The sequence below is a fragment of the Haematobia irritans genome, chromosome 3 (genome assembly GCF_050003625.1).
Source record: "Haematobia irritans isolate KBUSLIRL chromosome 3, ASM5000362v1, whole genome shotgun sequence".
In the NCBI taxonomy this organism is placed as follows: domain Eukaryota; kingdom Metazoa; phylum Arthropoda; class Insecta; order Diptera; family Muscidae; genus Haematobia; species Haematobia irritans.
The window spans coordinates 207131753-207154523 of record NC_134399.1 but is presented as its reverse complement, the minus strand read 5'-3'; the positions used below and the strand labels follow the sequence as shown (position 1 = coordinate 207154523).

Below are 22771 nucleotides of genomic sequence, written 5' to 3'. Positions count from 1 at the left end.
TCCGTCCCTTTATCTGATAAAATCACGCTAACTTCCGAAGAAACAAAGTACCGATTTTAAATTTGGTACAAGTAGTTGGTGTTGATGTTGGTTGGATGGTAATGTAAATGGGCAATATCGGACCACTTTTAAGCATATTCAGCGTTGCCACAATGAATTTTTAGTTTGGACAAACATTTTCCACAATTGGACCAAAATTCGTATCAGCGGACCATTTTTCCAAATTACATTAATATCATTTAACAGTTACACTTTTTCCAAACTTTTACTCCTATAGAAAAATTTGTCAAAATTTTATTTCTATAGAAAAATTTGTCAAAATTTGATTTCTATAGAAAATTTTGTTAAAATTTTATTTTTATAGAAAATTTTGTTAAAATTTTATTTCAATAGAAAACTTTATTTCTACAGAAAATGTTGTCAAAATTTTATTTCTATAGAAAAATTTGTCAAAATTTTATTTCTATAGAAAAAATTGTAAAAATTTTATTTCTATACAAAATTTTGTTAAAATTTTATTTCTATAGAAAATTTTGTCAAAACTATTCCTATAGAAAATTTTATTTCTATAGAAAATTTTGTCAACATTTTATTTCTATAGAAAATTTTGTCAAAATTTTATTTCTATAGAAAATTTTGTCAAATTTTATTTCTGTAGAAAATTTTGTCAAATTTTATTTCTGTAGAAAATTTGACAAAATTTTATTTCTAAAGAAAATTTTGTTGTTGTTTTTGATTTCAGCTTAAAACCATGCATTGACTAAACTACAAGTATAGCTTAACCAACAGAGGAAAATAATGTTTGTCAAATTTATTTGGCCCTATAGACTGCAAGATGGTTGGATGGACGCACGTTTCGGAATTACCACATTCCTCATCAGCATCCTCTACTTGCAGCAAAACTATCAACCAATTATCAGAATAAATTCAGGCAGTTCACTAAACCCAAAAGTGAACCACACTTGAACCTTCCGAAAAAAGGGTTTACACGACATACAACACAAACATATCTCTTTTCCTTTGCCACCGTCAAATCATCGATTTGAGTGCAGTTGGCTGGGTTTATTTTGAGCGTGCTTCCTCTTTGTTTCATTCGTTTTGTTTTGTTATTGTTGGTTTCTTTCTTCAATCATTGTTGTTGTTTTTGATTTCAGCTTAAAACCATGCATTGACTAAACTACAAGTGTAGCTTAACCAACAGAGGAAAAGAGTTTTTTCAAATTTTGTATCTATACAATTTTTTTTTAAGTTTATTTCTGTAGAAAATGTTGTTTAAATTTTATTTCTATAGAACTTTTTGTCAAAATTTTATTTCTATAGAAAATTTTATCAAAATTTTATTTCTATTGAAAATTTTATTAAAATTGTATTTCTATAGAAAGTTTTGTCAAAATTTTATGTCTATATTCTATAAAAAAAATTGTTGTGTATAGAAAATGTTGTCCAAATTTTATTTTGTATAGAAAGTATTGTCAAAATTTTATTTTTTTAATTCTATAAATTATTTTGTCAACATTTTATTTCTATAGAAAATTTTGTCAAAATTTTATTTCTATAGAAAATTTGTAAAAATTTTATTTCTGTAGAAAATTTTGTCAAAATTTTATTTCCATAGAAAATTTTGTCAAAACTTTATTTCTATAGAAAATTTTGTCAAAATTTTATTTCTATAGAAAATTTTGTCAAAATTTTATTTCTATAGAAAATTTTGTCAAAATTTTATTTCTATAGAAAATTTTGTCAAAATTTTATTTCTATAGAAAATTTGGTCAAAATTTTATTTCTATAGAAAATTTGGTCAAAATTTTATTTCTATAGAAAATTTTGTCAAAATTTTATTTCTATAGAAAATTTGGTCAAAATTTTATTTCTATAGAAAATTTTGTCAAAATTTTATTTCTATAGAAAATTTGGTCAAAATTTTTTTTCTACAGAAAATTTTGTCAAAATTTTATTTCTATAGAAAATTTGGTCAAAATTTTATTTCTATAGAAAATTTTGTCAAAATTTTATTTCTATAGAAAATTTTGTCAAAATTTTATTTCTATAGAAAATTTTATCAAAATTTTATTTCTATTGAAAATTTTATTAAAATTGTATTTCTATAGAAAGTTTTGTCAAAATTTTATGTCTATATTCTATAAAAAAAATTGTTGTGTATAGAAAATGTTGTCCAAATTTTATTTTGTATAGAAAGTATTGTCAAAATTTTATTTTTTTAATTCTATAAATTATTTTGTCAACATTTTATTTCTATAGAAAATTTTGTCAAAATTTTATTTCTATAGAAAAATTTGTCAAAATTTTATTTCTACAGAAAATCTGTCAAAATTTTAATTCTATAGAAAATTTCTATAGAAAAATTTGTCAAAATTTTATTCTATAGAAAATTTGTAAAAATTTTATTTCTGTAGAAAATTTTGTCAAAATTTTATTTCCATAGAAAGTTTTGTCAAAATTTTATTTCCATAGAAAGTTTTGTTAAAAATTTATTTCTATTTATTTATTTATAATTTTGTCAAATGTGCATTTCTATAGAAAAAAAAATTTTGTGTATAGGAAATTTTTTCAAAATTTCATTGTATTTCTTTTTTTTATAAAATTTTTTTTCTATAAAATTCCAAAAATTATTTTATTTTTATAAAAAAATTTGTCAAAATTTTATTTCTATAGAAAATTTTGTCAACATTTTATTTTTAAAAAAAAATTGTCAAAATTTTATTTCTATAGAAAAATTTGTCAAAATTTTATTTCTATAGATGTTAGTACCTTCATTTTTTGTATTTATTTTCATAATTTATTATGATTTTAAATAAACTAATAATAATAATAATAATAATAATTTATTTCTATAGAAAAATTTGTCAAAATTTTATTTCTATAGAAAAATTTGTCAAAATTTTATTTCTATGGAAAATTTTGTCAACATTTTATTTCAATAGAAAATTTTGTCAACATTTATTTATTTATAATTTTGTCAAATGTGCATTTCTATAGAAAAAAAAATTTTGTGTATAGGAAATTTTTTCAAAATTTCATTGTATTTCTTTTTTTTATAAAATTTTTTTTCTATAAAATTCTAAAAATTATTTTATTTTTATAAAAAAATTTGTCAAAATTTTATTTCTATAGAAAAATTTGTCAAAATTTTATTTCTATAGAAAAATTTGTCAAAATTTTATTTCTAAAAAAAATTATATTAAAATTTTATTTCTATAGAAAATTTTATCAGAATAAAAATTTGTAGAAATAAAATTCTACAGAAAATTGTGTCAAAATTTTATTTTTATAGAAAATTTTATTTCTGTAAAAAATTTTGTGAAAATTTTATTTCTGTAGAAAATTTTGTCAAAATATTATTTCTAAAGAAAATTATATCAAAATTTTATTTCTATAGAAAATTTTGTCAAAATTTTATTTCTATAGAAAATTTGGTCAAAATTTTATTTCTATAGAAAATTTGGTCAAAATTTTATTTCTATAGAAAATTTTGTCAAAATTTTATTTCTATAGAAAATTTGGTCAAAATTTTATTTCTATAGAAAATTTTGTCAAAATTTTATTTCTATAGAAAATTTGGTCAAAATTTTATTTCTACAGAAAATTTTGTCAAAATTTTATTTCTATAGAAAATTTGGTCAAAATTTTATTTCTATAGAAAATTTTGTCAAAATTTTATTTCTATAGAAAATTTTGTCAAAATTTTATTTCTATAGAAAATTTTATCAAAATTTTATTTCTATTGAAAATTTTATTAAAATTGTATTTCTATAGAAAGTTTTGTCAAAATTTTATGTCTATATTCTATAAAAAAAATTGTTGTGTATAGAAAATGTTGTCCAAATTTTATTTTGTATAGAAAGTATTGTCAAAATTTTATTTTTTTAATTCTATAAATTATTTTGTCAACATTTTATTTCTATAGAAAATTTTGTCAAAATTTTATTTCTATAGAAAAATTTGTCAAAATTTTATTTCTACAGAAAATCTGTCAAAATTTTAATTCTATAGAAAATTTCTATAGAAAAATTTGTCAAAATTTTATTCTATAGAAAATTTGTAAAAATTTTATTTCTGTAGAAAATTTTGTCAAAATTTTATTTCCATAGAAAGTTTTGTCAAAATTTTATTTCCATAGAAAGTTTTGTTAAAAATTTATTTCTATTTATTTATTTATAATTTTGTCAAATGTGCATTTCTATAGAAAAAAAAATTTTGTGTATAGGAAATTTTTTCAAAATTTCATTGTATTTCTTTTTTTTATAAAATTTTTTTTCTATAAAATTCTAAAAATTATTTTATTTTTATAAAAAAATTTGTCAAAATTTTATTTCTATAGAAAATTTTGTCAACATTTTATTTTTAAAAAAAAATTGTCAAAATTTTATTTCTATAGAAAAATTTGTCAAAATTTTATTTCTATAGAAAAATTTGTCAAAATTTTATTTCTATAGAAAAATTTGTCAAAATTTTATTTCTATGGAAAATTTTGTCAACATTTTATTTCAATAGAAAATTTTGTCAACATTTATTTATTTATAATTTTGTCAAATGTGCATTTCTATAGAAAAAAAAATTTTGTGTATAGGAAATTTTTTCAAAATTTCATTGTATTTCTTTTTTTTATAAAATTTTTTTTCTATAAAATTCTAAAAATTATTTTATTTTTATAAAAAAATTTGTCAAAATTTTATTTCTATAGAAAAATTTGTCAAAATTTTATTTCTATAGAAAAATTTGTCAAAATTTTATTTCTAAAAAAAATTATATTAAAATTTTATTTCTATAGAAAATTTTATCAGAATAAAAATTTGTAGAAATAAAATTCTACAGAAAATTGTGTCAAAATTTTATTTTTATAGAAAATTTTATTTCTGTAAAAAATTTTGTGAAAATTTTATTTCTGTAGAAAATTTTGTCAAAATATTATTTCTAAAGAAAATTATATCAAAATTTTATTTCTATAGAAAATGTTGTCAAAATATTATATCAAAATTTTATTTCTATAGAAAATTTTGTCAAAATTTTATTTCGTTTTGTGTTGTTATTGTTGGTTTTGTTCTTTAAGCATTGTTGTTGTTTTTTATTGCAGCTTAAAACCATACATTGACTAAATTACAAGTGTAGCTTAACCAACAGAGGAAAAGAATGTTTGTCAAATTTATTTGGGCAAAGCCCTATAGACTGCAAGATGGTTGGATGGACGCACGGAATTACCACATTCCTCATCAGCATCTTCTACTTGCAGCAAAACTATCAACCAATTATCAGAATAAATTCAGGCAGAGTATTAAACCCAACAAAAACCACACTTGAACCCTCCGAAAAAAGGGTTTACATTGATAGCCGGCTTATGCCGAAATAAATTCGAAACATTTTCACAAAATTTTATTTCTATATAAAATTTTGTGAAAATTTTATTTATTTGGAAAATTTTATCAACAATTTTGGTCTATAGAAAATGTTGTCAACATTTTATTTCTATAAAAATTATGTCAAATTTTTATTTCTATAGAAAATTTTGTAAATTTTTTTTTACATAAAATTTTGTCCAAATTTTATTTCTATAAAAATGTTGTCAAAATTTTATTTCTGTAGACAATTTTGTCATAAATTAATTTCCATAGAAAGTTTTGTCAAATGTTTATTGCTATAGAAAATTTTGTACAAATTTTATTTCTATATAAAATTTGCACAAAATTTTCTTCCTATACTAAAACTTTTGCATAATTTGTATCAATACAAAATGTTTTTAAAGTTTATTTCTGTTCAGAAAATTTTGTTAAAATTTTATTTCTATAGAACATTTTTAAAAGATTACCGATTTGTCGGAAATGGACCAAAATCAATCAAATTTAAAAATTAATAATTCTTTGGACCAATTTTGGCTCGATTGGGTCAAAATGGCAACCCTGAGCATAGTCCACATACAAACCGACCCTAAGAATCTTGTGAAAGCAAATTTCAACCGATCCGGAATGAAATAGTATAGAGATCTTAATGGGGAATATTTTGAATTTACAATTTAGAAGACAATGTTAAGAACTTTAACAGAACTCGGTAACTGTCACCACAACCCAAGTAATTCGATTGTGTCTTTAGTATAAATTTCTATGTTACGCAGTCCATGGTGGAGGGTACATTAAATTCAGCCTGACCTTACTTGTGGCCCTAGATACTCGTTCTATTTATTCGATTTTCTCCTATTCATAATTTTATATAATTTTATCTGTTTATTGTATAGATTACTTCCGTTCATTTGAGTCATTTAAATAAATTAAAAATATTTTCACAAAACCACCTTTATATCAAATCCTAAAAATTCCTTCAGCCATAGCTAAGATTGTATTGTTACATATATTTCCCAAGAGTTTTTTCCTAAATTGATTAAAAAAAAGAAAAACTTTATTCATTGAAAAATTCATTATTGTTTGGTTCTTACTTTGACATAAAACATTTTTTTATTTGCACATTAAATGCATAATGAAATGCATAATTATAAACGCAATATTTCTGTTTAGGTTAAAAATAAATTCTGTAGTGTTTCGTGTTGGTTTTATAGAATATGATTTTTTACATACACGCACGATGGGATTATTTAAAGAGGCTGGTAGAAAAAGCATCTGTGAAAATTACTACAGAACTACAATTACTACAGCATTTAGGACAGGAACTCAGACAAATGGAAATAGTCTGATGTTTTTTTATATATGACGCATTTTAATATCTGCACAATTATACACTGAAATGAAAGCTTAAAAAAGATCCAACGATTTTGGTAAGTGTTCTATTCTAAGATAAAGGATGCGATGAAGCCTTATTTGGAATATCGCAAAGTGGTTAATACTTGTCACGACACGACAATTTCGCGCACACCTCTAATTTAAATGCTGGTTGACTCTAATGATATATAATGTGTTTTTTATACCATTCCGTATTCCGTTTGTAACACATCGAAATATCGACTTCCGACAATATAAAGTATAGTTATATATTCTTGATCAGTGAGAAATTCTAAGACGATATAAGCATGTCCGTCTGTCTGTCTGTTGTAATCGCGCTACAGCCTTCAATAATGGCGCTATCGTCCTGAAATTTGGCACAGATTCGTCTTTTGTTTGCAGGCAGGTCAAGTTCGAAGATGGGCTACATAGGTCCAAGTTATGATATAGTCCATATAAACCGACCTCCCGATTTGGGCTCTTGGGCATAAAAACTGTAGTTTTTATTCAATTTGCCTGAAATTGGAAATCTAGAGGTATTTTAGGACCATCAAAAAGTGTACCGAAAATGGTGCCTATCGGTCCATGTTTTGATATAGCCCCCATAAGGACCGATTTTCCGATTTTGCTTCTTGGGCGTCTAGAAAGTGGATATTCTATTTGATTTGCCTGAAATTGGAAAGAGGTATTTTAGGACCATAAAGAGGTGTGGCACAGATTCGTCTTTTGTTTGCAGACAGGTCAAGTTCGAAGATGGGCTACATAGGTCCAAGTTTTGATATAGTCCATATAAACCGACCTCACGATTTGGGGTCTTGGGCATAAAAACTGTAGTTTTTATTCAATTTGCCTGAAATTGGAAATCTAGAAGTATTTTAGGACCATCAAAAAGTGTACCGAAAATGGTGCCTATCGGTCCATGTTTTGTTATAGCCCCCATAAGGACTGATTTCCCGATTTTCTATTTGATTTGCCTGAAATTGGAAAGAGGTCCTAAAATACCATAAAGAGGTGTGCCGAAAATGGGGTGTATCGCTTCATGTTTTGATATAGCCCCCATATAGACCGATCTCCGGATTTTACTTCTTGGGCTTCTAGAATCCGTAGTTTTAATCCAATTTACCTGAAATTTTAAATCTAGAGGTACTCTAGGACCCTAAAGACGTGTGCCGAAAATGGTGAGTACCGGTCCAAGTTTTGCTATAGCCCCCGATCTCTCGATTTTACTTCTTGGGCTTCTAGAATCCGTGGTTTTTACCCAATTTGCCTAAAGTTGGAAATCTAGAGGTATTCTAGGAAAATAGAGAGATGTGCCGAAAATGGTGATTGTCGGTCCATGTTTTGATATAGCCCCCATATAAACCGACCTCCCGATTGTACTTCTTGGGCTTCTAGAAACCGTACTTTTTATCCAATTATGCCAGAAATTGGAAGTGTAGAGATATTCTAGGGAAATAAAGAGATGTGCCAAAAATGGTGATTATCGGTCCATAGGTTAGGTTAGGTTAGGTGGCAGCCCGATGTACCAGGCTCACTTAGACTATTCAGTCCATTGTGATACCACATTGGTGAACTTCCCTCTTATCACTGAGTGCTGCCCGATTCCATGTTAAGCTCAATGACAAGGGACCTCCTTTTTATAGCCGAGTCCGAACGGCGTTCCAAATTGCACTGAAACCACTTAGAGAAGCTTTGAAACCCTCAGAAATGTCACCAGCATTACTGAGGTGGGATAATCCACCGCTGAAAAACTTTTTGGTGTTCGGTCGAAGCAGGAATCGAACCCACGACCTTGTGTATGCAAGGCGGGCATGCTAACCATTGCACCACGGTGGCTCCCATTATCGGTCCATGTTTTGATATATCCCCCATATAGACCCATTTCCCGATTTTACTCCTTGGGCTTCTAGAATTCGTAGTTTTTATCCAATTTGCCTGAAATTAGAAATCTAGAGAAAATGGTGATTATCGGACCATGCTTCTATATAGCCCCCATGTAGACTGATCTCCAGATCAGCGTTGCCAGAATTGTTTCACCAAAAACCGCTAGATTTGCCCAAAAAAATAGCTAAAAAAAGCTAAAAAATGCTAAAAAATAGCTAGAAAAAAAGCTAAATTTTTTTGTATCAAAAGTCACATTTTTGATTGAAATTTAACAAACTTAAAGGCTTTATTTCACTTACAATGCATATTATTTTCATTTTAATTCCACTTCTGTGAGACTGTAACAATATCTAAGGCATATTAGCTCTGTTTGCGTATTCGATACATTTTGATTACTATCACAATTTTTTTAATGGAAGTCCTTCGTTTTGTGGGAGCTACCTTCCCAATACCTCTATTTTATTTACTTATTATTTTAAAATATTAAATGATCTAAGCATGCTTTGGATTTGGTAAAAAAATGATTTGTCATTTTTTTAAATAAAATTTTAGTTTGGATTTGAAATTGTGAAAAATTCGAAATACATTACTTTTATTTAAATTGTAGAAAATACCTATAGTTTACATTTCCCAGTAAAAACATTTTCCTTTTCTTCATGAGCTATCAAAGTGCTTTAAAAACGTGCTAACGTCAACTTAAATTTCCAAATTCAGACTCGACTTCAAGTAGAAATTATTGTATATATACGTTTTTAAAATAAAGTGTTGAAAAACATCTTCTATTATTGAACGCTTTTTTGGTTTGTGGTTAAGATGCAAAAACTCCTCACATTTAAATACTATTTCATTAATTCTTCCTTCTTTCATGAAAACATACCCATTTTTGAGTTGAATCACTTAATTATAAGGACAAAACGAATTTGTCGTCTTTTGGACAAGGAAAACAGTTTATATTAAAAGAAATTCACAAATGCTATTATAACCAAAATTAGCGTTCGTATTTTAAGGAGACGACAATATTTTTTCAGTGCACAAAGCAATTCACATCTACTATTTTAATTTAGTAATATCGTAATAACTTTAGAATATTATAATAACATAAAAAGGATAAACGAGTCAAATGATAATATTCCCAATAATTTACTGACAGTTTATCTAACAAATTTGTATGGTAATAGTAGATTTAAAGTTTACGATAACTTTTATGTATATAATGAAAAAACTTTACCACAAGGTGTATTTGCTACAAAAATGCCCGCATAATGGCTGGACTCATTATTAATGTTTCAACTGAGCTTTGAAATATGTGGAAACCCTTATACTTGCAGCAAGGCTTAGATAAAAACGCCGATTTATCCATATTTCAATAGAAACATGTCGAAAATAAAAAAGCCAAAAATAGCTAAAAGGGTCATGAAAAAAAGCCAGAAAAAAAGCTAAAAGCTAAATGCATTTTTTTCCCGCTAAACGTCTTCAAAAAAAGCCAAATCTAGCGGGAAAAAAGCTAAATTGGCAACGCTGCTCCAGATCAGTCTATATGAATATATTGAGTATCGGTACAGTTTTTGATATAGCCATCTTATAAACCGACCCTCCGATTTGGGGTCTAGATTCTAGAACTACAATTAAATGTGCTGAATACTGTGTGTATCCTTCCATGTTTTGGTAAAGCCCCCATTACACCGAACTCCTGATTTAACTCATAGGGTTTCTAGAAATTGTAGCTTTTATCCGATTTGCCACAAATTGAAAATATGCTGGCATTTTAGACCCATAACAAAGTGTATATGATTTAGTTTTATCGGTCCATTTGGTAAGGCCTCCATATAGACCGATTTCACTTATTGAGGGTATAGAAGGCACACTGATCATGAAAATTGCTTGAAACTGAATGCAAAATTTCCAGATTTAAATAATTGGGATGAAAATCCACAGATTATAGATTTCAAATCAAGGCGTTATTTTATCATTTCCTTGCACACTTACAAGAGATGTTTATGATTCCTCTAAAACTCAAACAAAAAATGGTTCTTATAAATTCAGAATCTGATCTAGTCTTCATAGGTAAAATCTTTACATTTATTTGTGGGAAGCGTACTGGTTGAACTGATCTGTCATCAAACCCCATGACATTTTCAAAGGAAACTATTATATTTGATTCGTGGTGGTGGGTATTTAAGATTCGGCCCGGCCGAACTGGTTGAATTTTTTTCTGATTGTATCTTAAAATATACAGTGCGCATTTAAGGGTTTAAAGTGAAAATGCAAATTTATATTCAGTGTATAAAGTGACTCTTGACATAATGTAATACAGAAGCTCAAAATTCTTTTCAGTGTAGCTAAATAGCCAAAGGTAGCAGTTTTTGAAGAATACTTACCGGATCTGTTTCATTCTCTTCGAGTAGTTTAACATTGGTATCTGCATCTGAATTCACATTAGCCTTTGATTTATTATAAACAAAACGGGCATCATTTACACCGGCACCAACAGCGCCCTGAGCCATCACAACATGTTGCAGAAGATTTGCGCATACAAAAAGCAGTACTAATTGACGTCGTTCCAGTACAATGTGATGCAGCAAAGTTCTTGTAATGCTCCTTTTTATGTCTGTGGAGGAACAACTGCAGGTTTTATGGTTTATTTGAGACATTTTTTTTTGTTTTTTTAATTTGCTTTTAAACTTGAATTCTTCGAGTTTTGTTTCCTGTGCAATTTTTGTTTTTTTTTTTTTTTCGTTAAAGGAAATATTTTTTTTTGGTAACACAATTATTTTATATATCCTGTTCTTTCCTTATTTGGGTTGTTCTTTCTTTTACGATTAAATGATATTCGTTTGTTTGCGTAGGGTAAGCTGATATTTATTTGTTTTGTAGACTCTGGAAAATTAATCAAAAAAATTATATTATTAGTAACTGAGGATGGTATGGACAGCTAATATTTCAAATATATCTCTATTAATAATAATGTCACTTCAAAATAAGTATGTATGCTTATTTTCATGTATAAAGCCATGGGGCTTTAACTGCTAGTTAACAAAATGTAAATTTTATATATTTTCCACTCTGGTAATTTTTAAATGAAATAATTTCAGCAGTTAAGTTTTTTACTTGCTTATGAATATAATGTAGGATGCTAGAAAAACTTTTCTGATTCAATGAAGATATTATTCGATTCAATTAAATTTTTAATTGAAATATCCTTTTTTTTAAAAAATTAATTGATTTCTTCGGAAAATTGAATTAATTTTTAATTTGTTTAATACAAAATTTAACAGATATTTTCCCCAAAACTTTATTTTTTAAATGAGTTATTTATTGTATTTTTCTTATAATTTTCATAAATTTTTTATTTTTCTTTGGACTTGAACCAAAATCGAATGATTCCCATCGAATCAACCCACCAAAATTTTGACTAAACCTTATTTCAAACGCCGATATAACAAAAATGTGTAAATACTTTTCGACAATTTCAAAACACAAAAAATTAGACGTAATTAATAATTGTAGTTTTAAGGAAAAAATTGGAAATACGAATTTTACAATTTTGGGATTTTATTTTTGGCTTGAGGTCATCAAACAATACGGCCGTAAGTTCGGTCAGGTCGAATCTTATATACACTCCACCGTGGATTGTGTAGAAATTTCTACTAAAGACTGTCGAATTACTTGGGTTGTGGTAATACATGCCGATGGCAAGGTATCTTAAAAGTAATTTAGTCCATACGTGGTATAAGACAAACAAAAGGTATATATAGCGAAGTCTACAAATAATAACGAACCGATATGAACTTTTGAGCGGTAATTAGAGAGGAGGAATTGAAATATGGGGATCGGTTTATCAGAGGGCTTTATATAGATATAGACCGATATGGACCAAGTTTGACATGGTTGTTAGCGGCAATATAACATATGTACACAAAATACAAAATTCCAACTGAATCGGATGAAATTTGCTCCAAAACCAAATGCAGGCTGTATTTAATTATAGGTCGATATGGATAAATTTTTGCATGGTTGTTAGTGGCCATATACTTACACAGAAAAGTTAAACCGAATCGGATGAAATTTGCTCTTTCTAGAGGCTCCGGAGGCCAAATTCTAACAGGTCATATACTAACACAACTTACCAAATTTCAACCGAATTGGATGAAATTTGCTCTCCTAGAGCCCCTGCAAGCCAAATCTGGGGGTCGGTTTATATGGGGGCTATACGTACACGTTGTTATTGATGATGGTCTCCTACATCAATAACAACTACTTGTTCCAAGTTTCAAGTCGATAGCTTGTTTCGTTCGGAAGTTAGCGTGATTTCCACAGACAGGCGGACGCACGGACCCAGAATATTTATACTTTATGGGGTCTTAGACCAATATTTCGATGTGTTACAAATGGAATGACAAAGTTAGTATACCACCCATGCTATGGTGGAGGGTATAAAAATGAACTAAAAGTAAAGAAAACAAGTATATACGGCCGTAAGTTCGGCCAGGCCGAATCTTATGTACCCTCCACCATGGATTGCGTAGAAACTTCTATGAAAGACTGTCATCCACAATCGAAATACTTGGGTTGTGGTAACTTAAAACTTCTTAACATCGTTTTCTAAATTGTGAGTTAGTCCATACGTGGTATATATTAGACAAAAAAGTTATGTATAGTTAAGTCTACAAATAATTACGAATCGATATGGACTTTTTGCACGGTACGTAGAGAGCCAGAATTGAAATATGGGGGTCGCTTATATGGGGGCTATATACAATTATGAACTTGATATGGACCAATTTTTGTGTGATTGGAAATCGATTTATCTGAGGGATATGTATAACTATAGACCGATATGGTTAGGCTTGGTTGTTAACGACCAAATACTAGCACAATGTACCAAATTTCAACTCACTCGGATGAAATTTGCTCCTCCAAGAGGCTCCAAAACCAAATCTCGGGATCGGTTTATATGGGGCTATATATGATTATGGACCGATATGGACCAAGTTTGACATGGTTGTTAGCGGCAATATACGTACACAAAATACAAAATTCCAACTGAATCGGATGAAATTTGCTCCAAAACCAAATCTGGTTTTGTAACCAAAACCAAATGGAGGCTATATTTAATTATAGGCCGTTATGGATAAATTTTTCCATGGTTGTTAGTGGCCATATACTTACACAACACACCCAGAAAAAAGTGACCCCTTCTTTAAGTTAAAATGAACTCATTGTGAAGAAAGTTGAACTTCGTATAGCGCCAAAGACATTTTTATTTGTTTGAACGATGTGATTTTCGTAGAAATTAGGAATAATGCATTCCATATATTAGTTAACATTTTCCTATATTTATATACCACTATACTACAGAATGAAAAAATTTAACTAATTTGAATTCATATATGGAATGATTTTATTGAAATTTTTTCATTCATTTCGACAAATCTTACACATTTGTGGTAAAACTTTTACTTCATAATTAGAACTGCTTACCTTCGTTTTTAAATACAATTTTATTTATTTCTATAAGCAATTTTATCTTCAATAAAAGACATGTTTTATTAATATATTGAATATATTTATTAAGAATCAACAGCATCGAATCTCTTTGAAATATTAGTTTATTATTCCACTATTTCCAATTTCCGTGTGATATTATCAACTGTAAAACGCACTTTTTCTTCTTCTTGTACTTTTCACTTTTAATAAGTTGCTGCCTAACGATTTTGTCCTCCTTTTACAATTTCAATACCTACAAATATAAAAAATCATAAAACATTTTTGTTGCAAAAGGTTAGCGTCACTGAATATTACCTGATAATTGAAGATTCCAAAATGAAGACAAATGAAAGGGTTGTTATTCTGCTGGTGTTTTCTTTCTTTATACACTATCACGAACATTGATAGATTTATTTAAAAAATCGAAAATTTTTCTCACTAATTTAAAATAACAAATATTTTATATATTTTATTTGTTATTTATTATATTATTTTACCATATTATTTTTTAACAATCTCTCCGTATACCAAAACAACGCGATTCCAACTAAAAAAACAACCGACGCGCAAATATATCGATTACACCCACGCGCAAACACATAGATTACGATGACAGGTATCGATTACAGGTAGACAATAGAATTTTGGGAAAATTTCCTATATTCTAACAAGTGTGTTTCCTTAAGTTTTGAAAGGATTGCATACTTCTTAGTACGAATGAACTAAAATATTTTTCTATGCCAAGTGTTGTTCGTATGTATGAAAAACTTTCTATTATAAAGGAAGTCGCAATTATCATTTTATAAGAAATTTTACTAATTTTGAGGAAACTTGGTTTTAGTTCGGTTTTTGTTTATTTTTACGAATGCTTTGTTATCGGTGAATAAAATTTTCTTTTTCAGTAGTAAATTCTTATACCCAGCGAAGAAAATAGTATGAGCAAAATTCCATGCCTTATTCTAGTTAATGAACTATTCCTAACTGCTTACAGTTTAGGATTTTTTTACTGAAACGAGTAAATTTTATTATTTTTCACAAAAATTTACCTTAATGGAAATAAAATGGATAAACTATATTGATGAAAATTTTTTCCTTTAGTTTCGAAGGCACTTTTTTCTGGGTGCATAGAACATTTAAACCGATTCGGATGAAACTTGCTCTTTCTAGAGGCTCCGGAGGTCAAATTCTAACAGGTCATATACTAACACCACTTACCAAATTTCAATCGGATGAAATTTGCTCCTCCAAGAGGATCCCCAAGCAAAATCTGGGAATTGGTTTATTTGGGGCTATATATATATTTATGGACGAATTTTTTAATGGGTGTTAGAGGTCATATACTAACACCACATACCAAATTTTAACCAAATCGGATGAAATTTGCTCTCCTAGAGCCCCTGCAAGCCAAATCTGGGGATCGGTTTATATGGGTGCTATACGTAAACGTGGTTCGATATTTGCAATACCATCTGACCTACATCAATAACAACTACTTGTTCCAAGTTTCAAGTCGATAGCTTGTTTCGTTCGGAAATTAGCGTGATTTCCACAGACAGGCGGACGAACGGACCCAGAATATTTATACTTTATGGGGTCTTAGACCAATATTTCGATGTTTTACAAACGGAATGACAAAGTTAATATACCACCCGTCCTATGGTGGAGGGTATAAAAATGAACTAAAAGTAAAGAAAACAAGTAAGCAAAGTAAAGTCTAAAGTCTATATTATGCCCTTCACCCCTATGTAGGCCAAAATTTGTTTTACCATCTCAACTACTTCACATTTGCTGGAAGCTATATAAAGGAGACAATTTTTTACTTCTACAAAATCTCTAGAATTAAAATTTAAATCGGCTAACGCTATCCAGTTAATTGGAGGAAACTTCCATTGAAAATGGGTCTAAAATGTGTAACAGTCTACCATATTTCCCCAACTCTGGTGTACGTATATATGGGAGCTATATAATCTGAACCGATTTTGACTAAATTTGACATGTGTAGTTAGAATAATAACTAACTACTAACAAAGTACAGCTCGCAATTTAAGTCAGATCGTCCTCAAATTTGGCATAGGGCCGTTTCTTGGAACAGAGACAATCGCTATTGGTTTTGGAAAAAAATCGGTTCAGATTTAGATATAGCTGCCATATATATTTATCCCCGATTTGCTCATAGTTAGCGTGTTTCACAAGCGATTTTCTTGAAATACCGTACATCCAAATATTTTATGAATCTCGAAAATCTTGCAAAATATCAGCCAAATCGGTTCAGATTTAGATATAGCTCCCATATATATCTTTCGTCCGATCTAGACTCATATGACCACAGAGGCCAAAGTTTACTACCGATCTTCGTGGGTGAGGGTAAAATTTACATTCTACCAATGCTTGGTAAATTTGATTGAAATCGGTTCAAATTTAGATATAGCTCCCAAATATATATCTTTCGTCCGATTTGAACTTATATGGCCACAAAAGCCAGAGTTTTCCCGTGATTTGTTTCAAATTTTGTACAAGGGGTACGTTTAATAGTATGGTTAAGTGTGTCAAATTTTGTTAAAATCGGTTCAGATTTAGATATATCTCCCATACATATATTTCTTCCGATTTGAACTTATATGGCCTCAAAATCCAGGGTTTTGCCGTGATTTGATTCAAATTTCGCACAAGGAGTACGTTTAGTAGTATCGGTAATTGTACCAAATTTGGTTGAAATCGGTTCAGATTTAGATATGGCTCCCATATATATCTTCCGTCCGATTTGCACTCATATGACCAGGGGGGCCAAAGTAATACCCATTTACGTGAAATTCCGCATAGATAGCAGAATTATTATTTATTCTAACTATACATGTCAAATTTAGTCAAAATCGGTTCACATTATATGTAGCTCCCATATATACGTACACCAGAGTTGGGGAAATATGGTAGACTGTTACACATTTTAGACCCATTTTCAATGGAAGTTTCCTACAATTAACTGGATAGCGTTAGCCGATTTAAATTTTAATTCTGGAGATTTTGTAGAAGTAAAAAATTGTCTCCTTTATATAGCTTCCAGCAAACACAAATTTTGGCCTACATAGGGGTGAAGGGTATAATATAGTCGGCCCCGGCTCAGGGAGGAGTGATATCACCTGTGCTCTGGCTGATTATAGTGGATGAGATTCTTAGCGCCCTGAGTAATAGGGGCATAAAAGTGGTGGCGTACGCGGATGACATCGTCATAATGGTCTCAGGTAAATTCTTGGATACGATCTCGGACGTAATGAGCGAGTCGCTGAAGTCTCTAGCGGAATGGGCTAGTGGTGGTGGACTGGGAGTGAATCCAAGAAAAACGGATTTGGTGCTCTTTACAAGGAAAAAGAGACTGGTCGGTTACAAAGATCCGGAATTTCAGGGCACGAGATTGACACTCTCGAAATCGGCACGTTATCTGGGGATTGTACTGGACTCGAGGCTAAATTGGCTAGAGAACGTAGCGGATCGTATGAAGAAGACTTATGCGGCGTTATACGCGTGTCAGAAGCTCGTTGGGGAGCGATGGGGGATGAAACCGGCCCTTTTCAACTGGCTATACACAGCTGTAATAAGGCCAGTAGCGGTATATGGATGTCATGTCTGGTGGCCCATCACTAACCATCACAATCATATACAGAGATTGGGCAGGATAAATAGAACGGCTCTTATCTATATGACCGGGGCGATGAGGACAACGGCCACAGCCGCACTGGAGGTATTGATGGGGATAATTCCATTGGACCTGCATATAAGGAAGACCGCGGAGGTCATACTGACCAGACTGAAGGGCCTGGACTCTTTGGAGAGCACGAGCTGCAGTCACACGGAACTGATATCGTACGCCGGACGCCATATAAGAACGGACCATATGGCGCCATGGCATATGTTTGAGAGTGACCTGGACTCAATTATCCCGAGCGTTGAGGACTGGGACGTAAACAGGATACACTTTGGGAGTCTCAACATTTATACTGACGGCTCTAAAATGACAGAAGGTGTAGGCAGCGGAATATACTGCAAGGAGTTGGGACTTAAGGAGTCCTTCAAGTTGGACGAACAATGTAGCATTTTCCAGGCCGAGATATTTGCCATTGCAAAAGCTGCAGAACTTATATCGATGAGGCCGCTATTTAGATGCGATATCAGCATTTTCATCGATAGTCAGGCAGCTATTAAGGCCCTGGGCAATACGAACATAAGGTCGAAGGTAGTCAGCCGCTGTCGTAGAGAGCTTAAGGTTCTCACTGAACAGCATAATGTAACTCTGTGCTGGGTACCTGGACATTATGGCATAGAGGGGAATGAAGAGGCAGATATACTGGCTAAGGAAGGCGCAAGTAGTACGGAAAGCGTCATTTCGGACGTTTCTCCTCCGCTCTCTTTGTTTATTTACAGGATCAAGGGCAAATATGAAGGTTTATGGAAGAGACGTTGGGCTTCTTCTGTTGGATGTGAACAAACCAAATTGATGTGGGATGACAATAATACTAGGAACTCTGAGGTCCTGATGTCATTACAGAGGGAGGATGTAAGGTCTATGATAGGCATCATAACGGGACACAACACCTTGGGGAAACATATGGTAAGGATAGGCCTAGCAAGTGATAACATTTGTAGGTGGTGTCTGGACCCCGATGCTACGGAGGACTCTTTTCACTTCCTGTGCCAGTGTCCAGCACTATCTTTCAGAAGAAACAAGATACTCGGCTCTTATTTCTTTCAGACTTTGACCGACTTGCGAGAATGCAGCCTGAGGAATATCCTCGTCTTCATCAAGTCTTCGGGGTGGAGGAGCTAGGCGCTTCCAAGGATACACTATCATACAATGGACTCATTCCGGCCAGAAGATGACGGACACGTGGAGGAGAAGGAAAAAGAAGTTTAGAGGAATCACAATGGACCAACTATGGTCTAAGTGGACACAAACCCGCTAGTTCGGATTGGTGTCAACCTCCACAACCTAACCTAACCTAACCTAACCTAACAACGCTTTGCGGAAATCTCAAAATATGCAGTATAATTTAGTTCAATTTTCGAACAACGTAGTTTATTCTTGCTATAGAACAGTTTACTTCTGTGTATATTATAAATGTACCCCATCAATTCACCAAACTGAAAAAAAGGTTGCCCTGTTCCAAAAATGTTGTCTTTACAATAATGATTTTGATAACGGCCAAAGTAACAGATAATTGAAGTTAGGATACACCCAGAGAAGGAATATGATCACCTCAAACATGTTTTAAGAGCAAAATGTTATTTTTGGGTGGTGACCATGTAACATGGTTTTCGCAACCATGTTATTTTCTCGGAAATCATGTATCTGATTTCGGCAAGCAGGTTATATTTGACGATGAAATAACATTTTAGTGACAAACATGTTACATGGTCACCCTACAAAAATAACATTTTGCTCTTGAAACATGTTTGAGGTGATCATATTCCTTCTCTGCATGTACATTTAAGACACAATTCTCTTTTAAATATGAATTTTGAATACTAGATAATATGAAACAAATTTGATTTTTTTTGGGTTTTTTTCTATTTTTTTCTTCATATGCTATCAGAGTCCTTTAATCCTATGTTTACGACAACTTATATTTCCAAAGTCAGAGTCGACTTCCAGTAGACATTTTGCTATCTTTCAAGTAAAACAAAATAAGTGTTGAAAAAATTTTCTATATATCCTTTTGCACGCTTTTTAGATTTGTAGTCAAAGTAGAAAGATTCAACAAATTTAAAGACTATTTCATTCATTTTGTAAAATATTTTTAAAAACACTTATTTGTATTTTAAGTACAACATTTTGGCTTCACGACAATATTTTTTTTTGGTGTATGTTAAAGTGACCGTTTGGTTAGGTTAGGTATAGTGGCATTCCGATATTTCAGGTTCAGTCCATTGTGATACCACAGTGGTGAACTGTGACCGTTCCCTTCAATACATTTTGACCGGAACTGGGATAAGTCTATATGTACCAGTCCTGTAGCGTTCCTGGGACAGGATAAACTTCTTAACCCTATTATAAGCTCGATATCAATAAATGAAGATCGATTTTACCAAACTTATCTAATAATTAGAATAAGTAGTTTCCCAGAAAACACTGGGAAAGGGCACCACGTGATAACTTATGCATTACCAGTAGACAAACCTACGCACAGATTACCACTTAAATAACATAAAATTACCATTCGTTATATTCCCTACCTCTTAAAAACTGTATACATTGCCAACATTTACATGGCCAAGAGTGCATTAACATGTTTCAGTTTAAATCCGTTCGTTATTTATGATAACATGACAGCTATGCTAGATTTGGAAGAAGATTAGGTCGTGTTGGGCTGCCACATTCACTAAACGTCTATATGTCGAGTCTACCATTTATTCATATTAATATGAGTGCGTGGGGGAGGGGTGGTCTTATCTGTTAGTTTTATCGATAAACATAAATAAATATATGCTATAGTACACATAGAAACCCCAAATATATGTGTATATCTCCGTATGTGCTTCTAGGTTGCATCAAGTGAGATACAACAGGTGTCGAGTGCTTTATTTGCCAAGTCCAATCGAGTCACCCCAGTGAGTACTTAGATCTTTGTAGATTCAAGTTACTGAACGAAAAATAAAAACAAAATTATGGAGGGTATGAAGTATTTACTTTTTTTGTTGTTTTGATATATCGTAAATGCCATTTGTCGTCACCATCGTCCATTTTCATTTAGCTCAATAAAAAAATCAAAAGCAATTATGACACCATTTTTTATTCCATTATTATTCACTTTCAATTGGGCCAGGGGTGTGGTTCTGGGAAGTTCCTATGACATTGATACTATATTTATTTTTTTTTCTTGTAGACCTACTATACCTATTTGTTATCATTAAGGTTAAACTGATTGATTACAAAAATGAAAGGGAACAATTATTATAAAGTTCATTTACCAATCATCTGTGTCTTGGTTGTTGTACTAGGTTGTAAACTACAATGTTTGTTGGGTTGGATGTGGCATTTGTGCAATTGTTTAAATGAAGTTGTGTTTTATTAGCGCTCCTTTTGCTGCAATCAATTCAATTATGAAACAAAGAACAGATACAATCACTTAACTGAAAGATACAGTGATTTAACTCTGTGAAAATGGGAAGAGACTGAAATGTAGAAAAATCTGAAAAAGTTATCTTAACTATAGCAAAAAAAGTTTTATTTATTGTTTCAAAATGTTTCCGAATATATTTTTAAATATACGACTTTCGTAGAAATGTAGTATTTGTTAGTGAAAAATTATATTATTAATACAAACCAATAAACAATAGCCTATACCACTAGAAAACTATGTGCTGTTATGCATAAAAATAATTTCAATTATTTTCATTTAATTTTGTTATTTATGAAGTAATTCTGAGTTGGAAAATTTTGAAAAAATATTACATTTGATGCAGGAAAATATATAGATCCCTAATCAAACAAATTTTAATTTATATTTATATTAATAAATTCTTTATTTTTCTAGAATGGATTTAGCATTTTTTAACTAATTTGTACCATTTTATTAATTCTTACTCTATTTTTAACCTATTTCAAATAAAAAACAAGTATATACAGTACTAAGTTCGGCCGGGCCGAATCTTAAATACCCACCACCATGAACCAAATATTAGGGTTTCCTTTGAAATTTCAGGATGGCTTGAGGACTTGAGGACACTTCCCGAGGATAAATTTAAAGATTTCACCTACGAGGACTATATCAGATTCCGGATTTATAAGAACCATTTTTGTTTGAGTTTTAGAGGAATCATTAACATCTCTTGTAAGTGTGCAAGAAAATTATAAAATAACGTCTTGATTTGAAATCTTAAATTTGTAGAAGTAAAATCTGGAAATTTTATATTGAGTTTCAAGCAATTTTCATGATCAGTGCGCCTTCTACACCCTCAAGAAGTGAAGTCGGTCTATATGGAGGCACCGATAAAAACTTAATCCCATACACGTTTTTGTGAGCCTAAAATACCAGAATATTTACAATTTCAGGCAAATCAGATAAAAACTACGGTTTCTAGAAACCCAAGGAGTTAAATCGGGAGATCGTTCTTATGGGGGCTATACTAAAATATGGACCGATACTCACCGTTTTCGGCACACCTCTTTATGCCCTGAAAATACCTCTAGATTTCCAATTTCAGGCAAAGAGGATAAAAACTTCGGATTCTAGAAGCCCAAAAAGTAAAATCGGGAAATCGGTCTATATGGGGGCTATACCAAAATATGGACCGATACTCACCATTTTCGGCACACCTCTTTATGGTCCTAAAATACCTCTAGATTTCCAATTTCAGACAAATTGGATAAAAACTACGGTTTCTATAAGCCCAAGACCCAAATCGGGAGGTCGTTTTATATGGGGACCATACCAAAATATGGGGACCATACCAAAACATGGCACGCGTATTTGTGGTCCTACAATACCTCTAGATTTCCAATTTCAGCTAAATTGAATAAAAACTGCGGTTTCTATAAGCCCAAAAAGTAAAATCGGGAGATCGGTCTATATGGGGGCTATACCAAAATATGGACCGATACTCACAATTTTTGGCACACGTATTTGTGGTCCTACAATACCTCTAGATTTCCAATTTCAGGTAAATTGAATAAAAACTGCGGTTTC

The 22771-nt window shown here is 30.7% G+C and overlaps 2 protein-coding genes across 6 annotated transcripts in view; one reads left to right on the top strand and one right to left on the bottom strand.

Moving 5' to 3' along the window:
• The window catches only part of Pvf1 (PDGF- and VEGF-related factor 1), a 93486-nt gene that overhangs the window by 35055 nt on the left and 35660 nt on the right, over positions 1-22771 (bottom strand). For all 5 annotated transcript variants that reach the window (XR_012720898.1, XM_075302389.1, XM_075302386.1 and 2 more), the window contains exon 2: positions 10985-11483. Coding sequence is in view for 4 of the 5 variants with exons in the window: in XM_075302389.1 (XP_075158504.1) it covers positions 10985-11257 (273 nt within the window). In the remaining variant the exon portion in view is untranslated. The remainder of the gene's footprint in view (positions 1-10984; positions 11484-22771) is intronic.
• On the top strand, positions 17323-18965 carry LOC142231401 (uncharacterized). The gene is made up of 3 exons (XM_075302009.1): positions 17323-18314; positions 18510-18727; positions 18838-18965. Exons 1-3 carry the CDS (start codon positions 17323-17325, stop codon positions 18963-18965), a joined length of 1338 nt encoding a protein of 445 aa, XP_075158124.1.

Coding starts and splice junctions, on each gene's coding strand:
- LOC142231401 (XM_075302009.1), top strand. CDS start 17,323: ATGGTCTCAGGTAAATTCTTGGATACGATCTCGGACGTAATGAGCGAG. Junction 18,315..18,509: donor CTGGGCAATACGAACATAAG/GTCGAAGGTAGT, acceptor GTTTATTTACAG/GATCAAGGGCAAATATGAAG. Junction 18,728..18,837: donor CCTAGCAAGTGATAACATTT/GTAGGTGGTGTC, acceptor TATTTCTTTCAG/ACTTTGACCGACTTGCGAGA.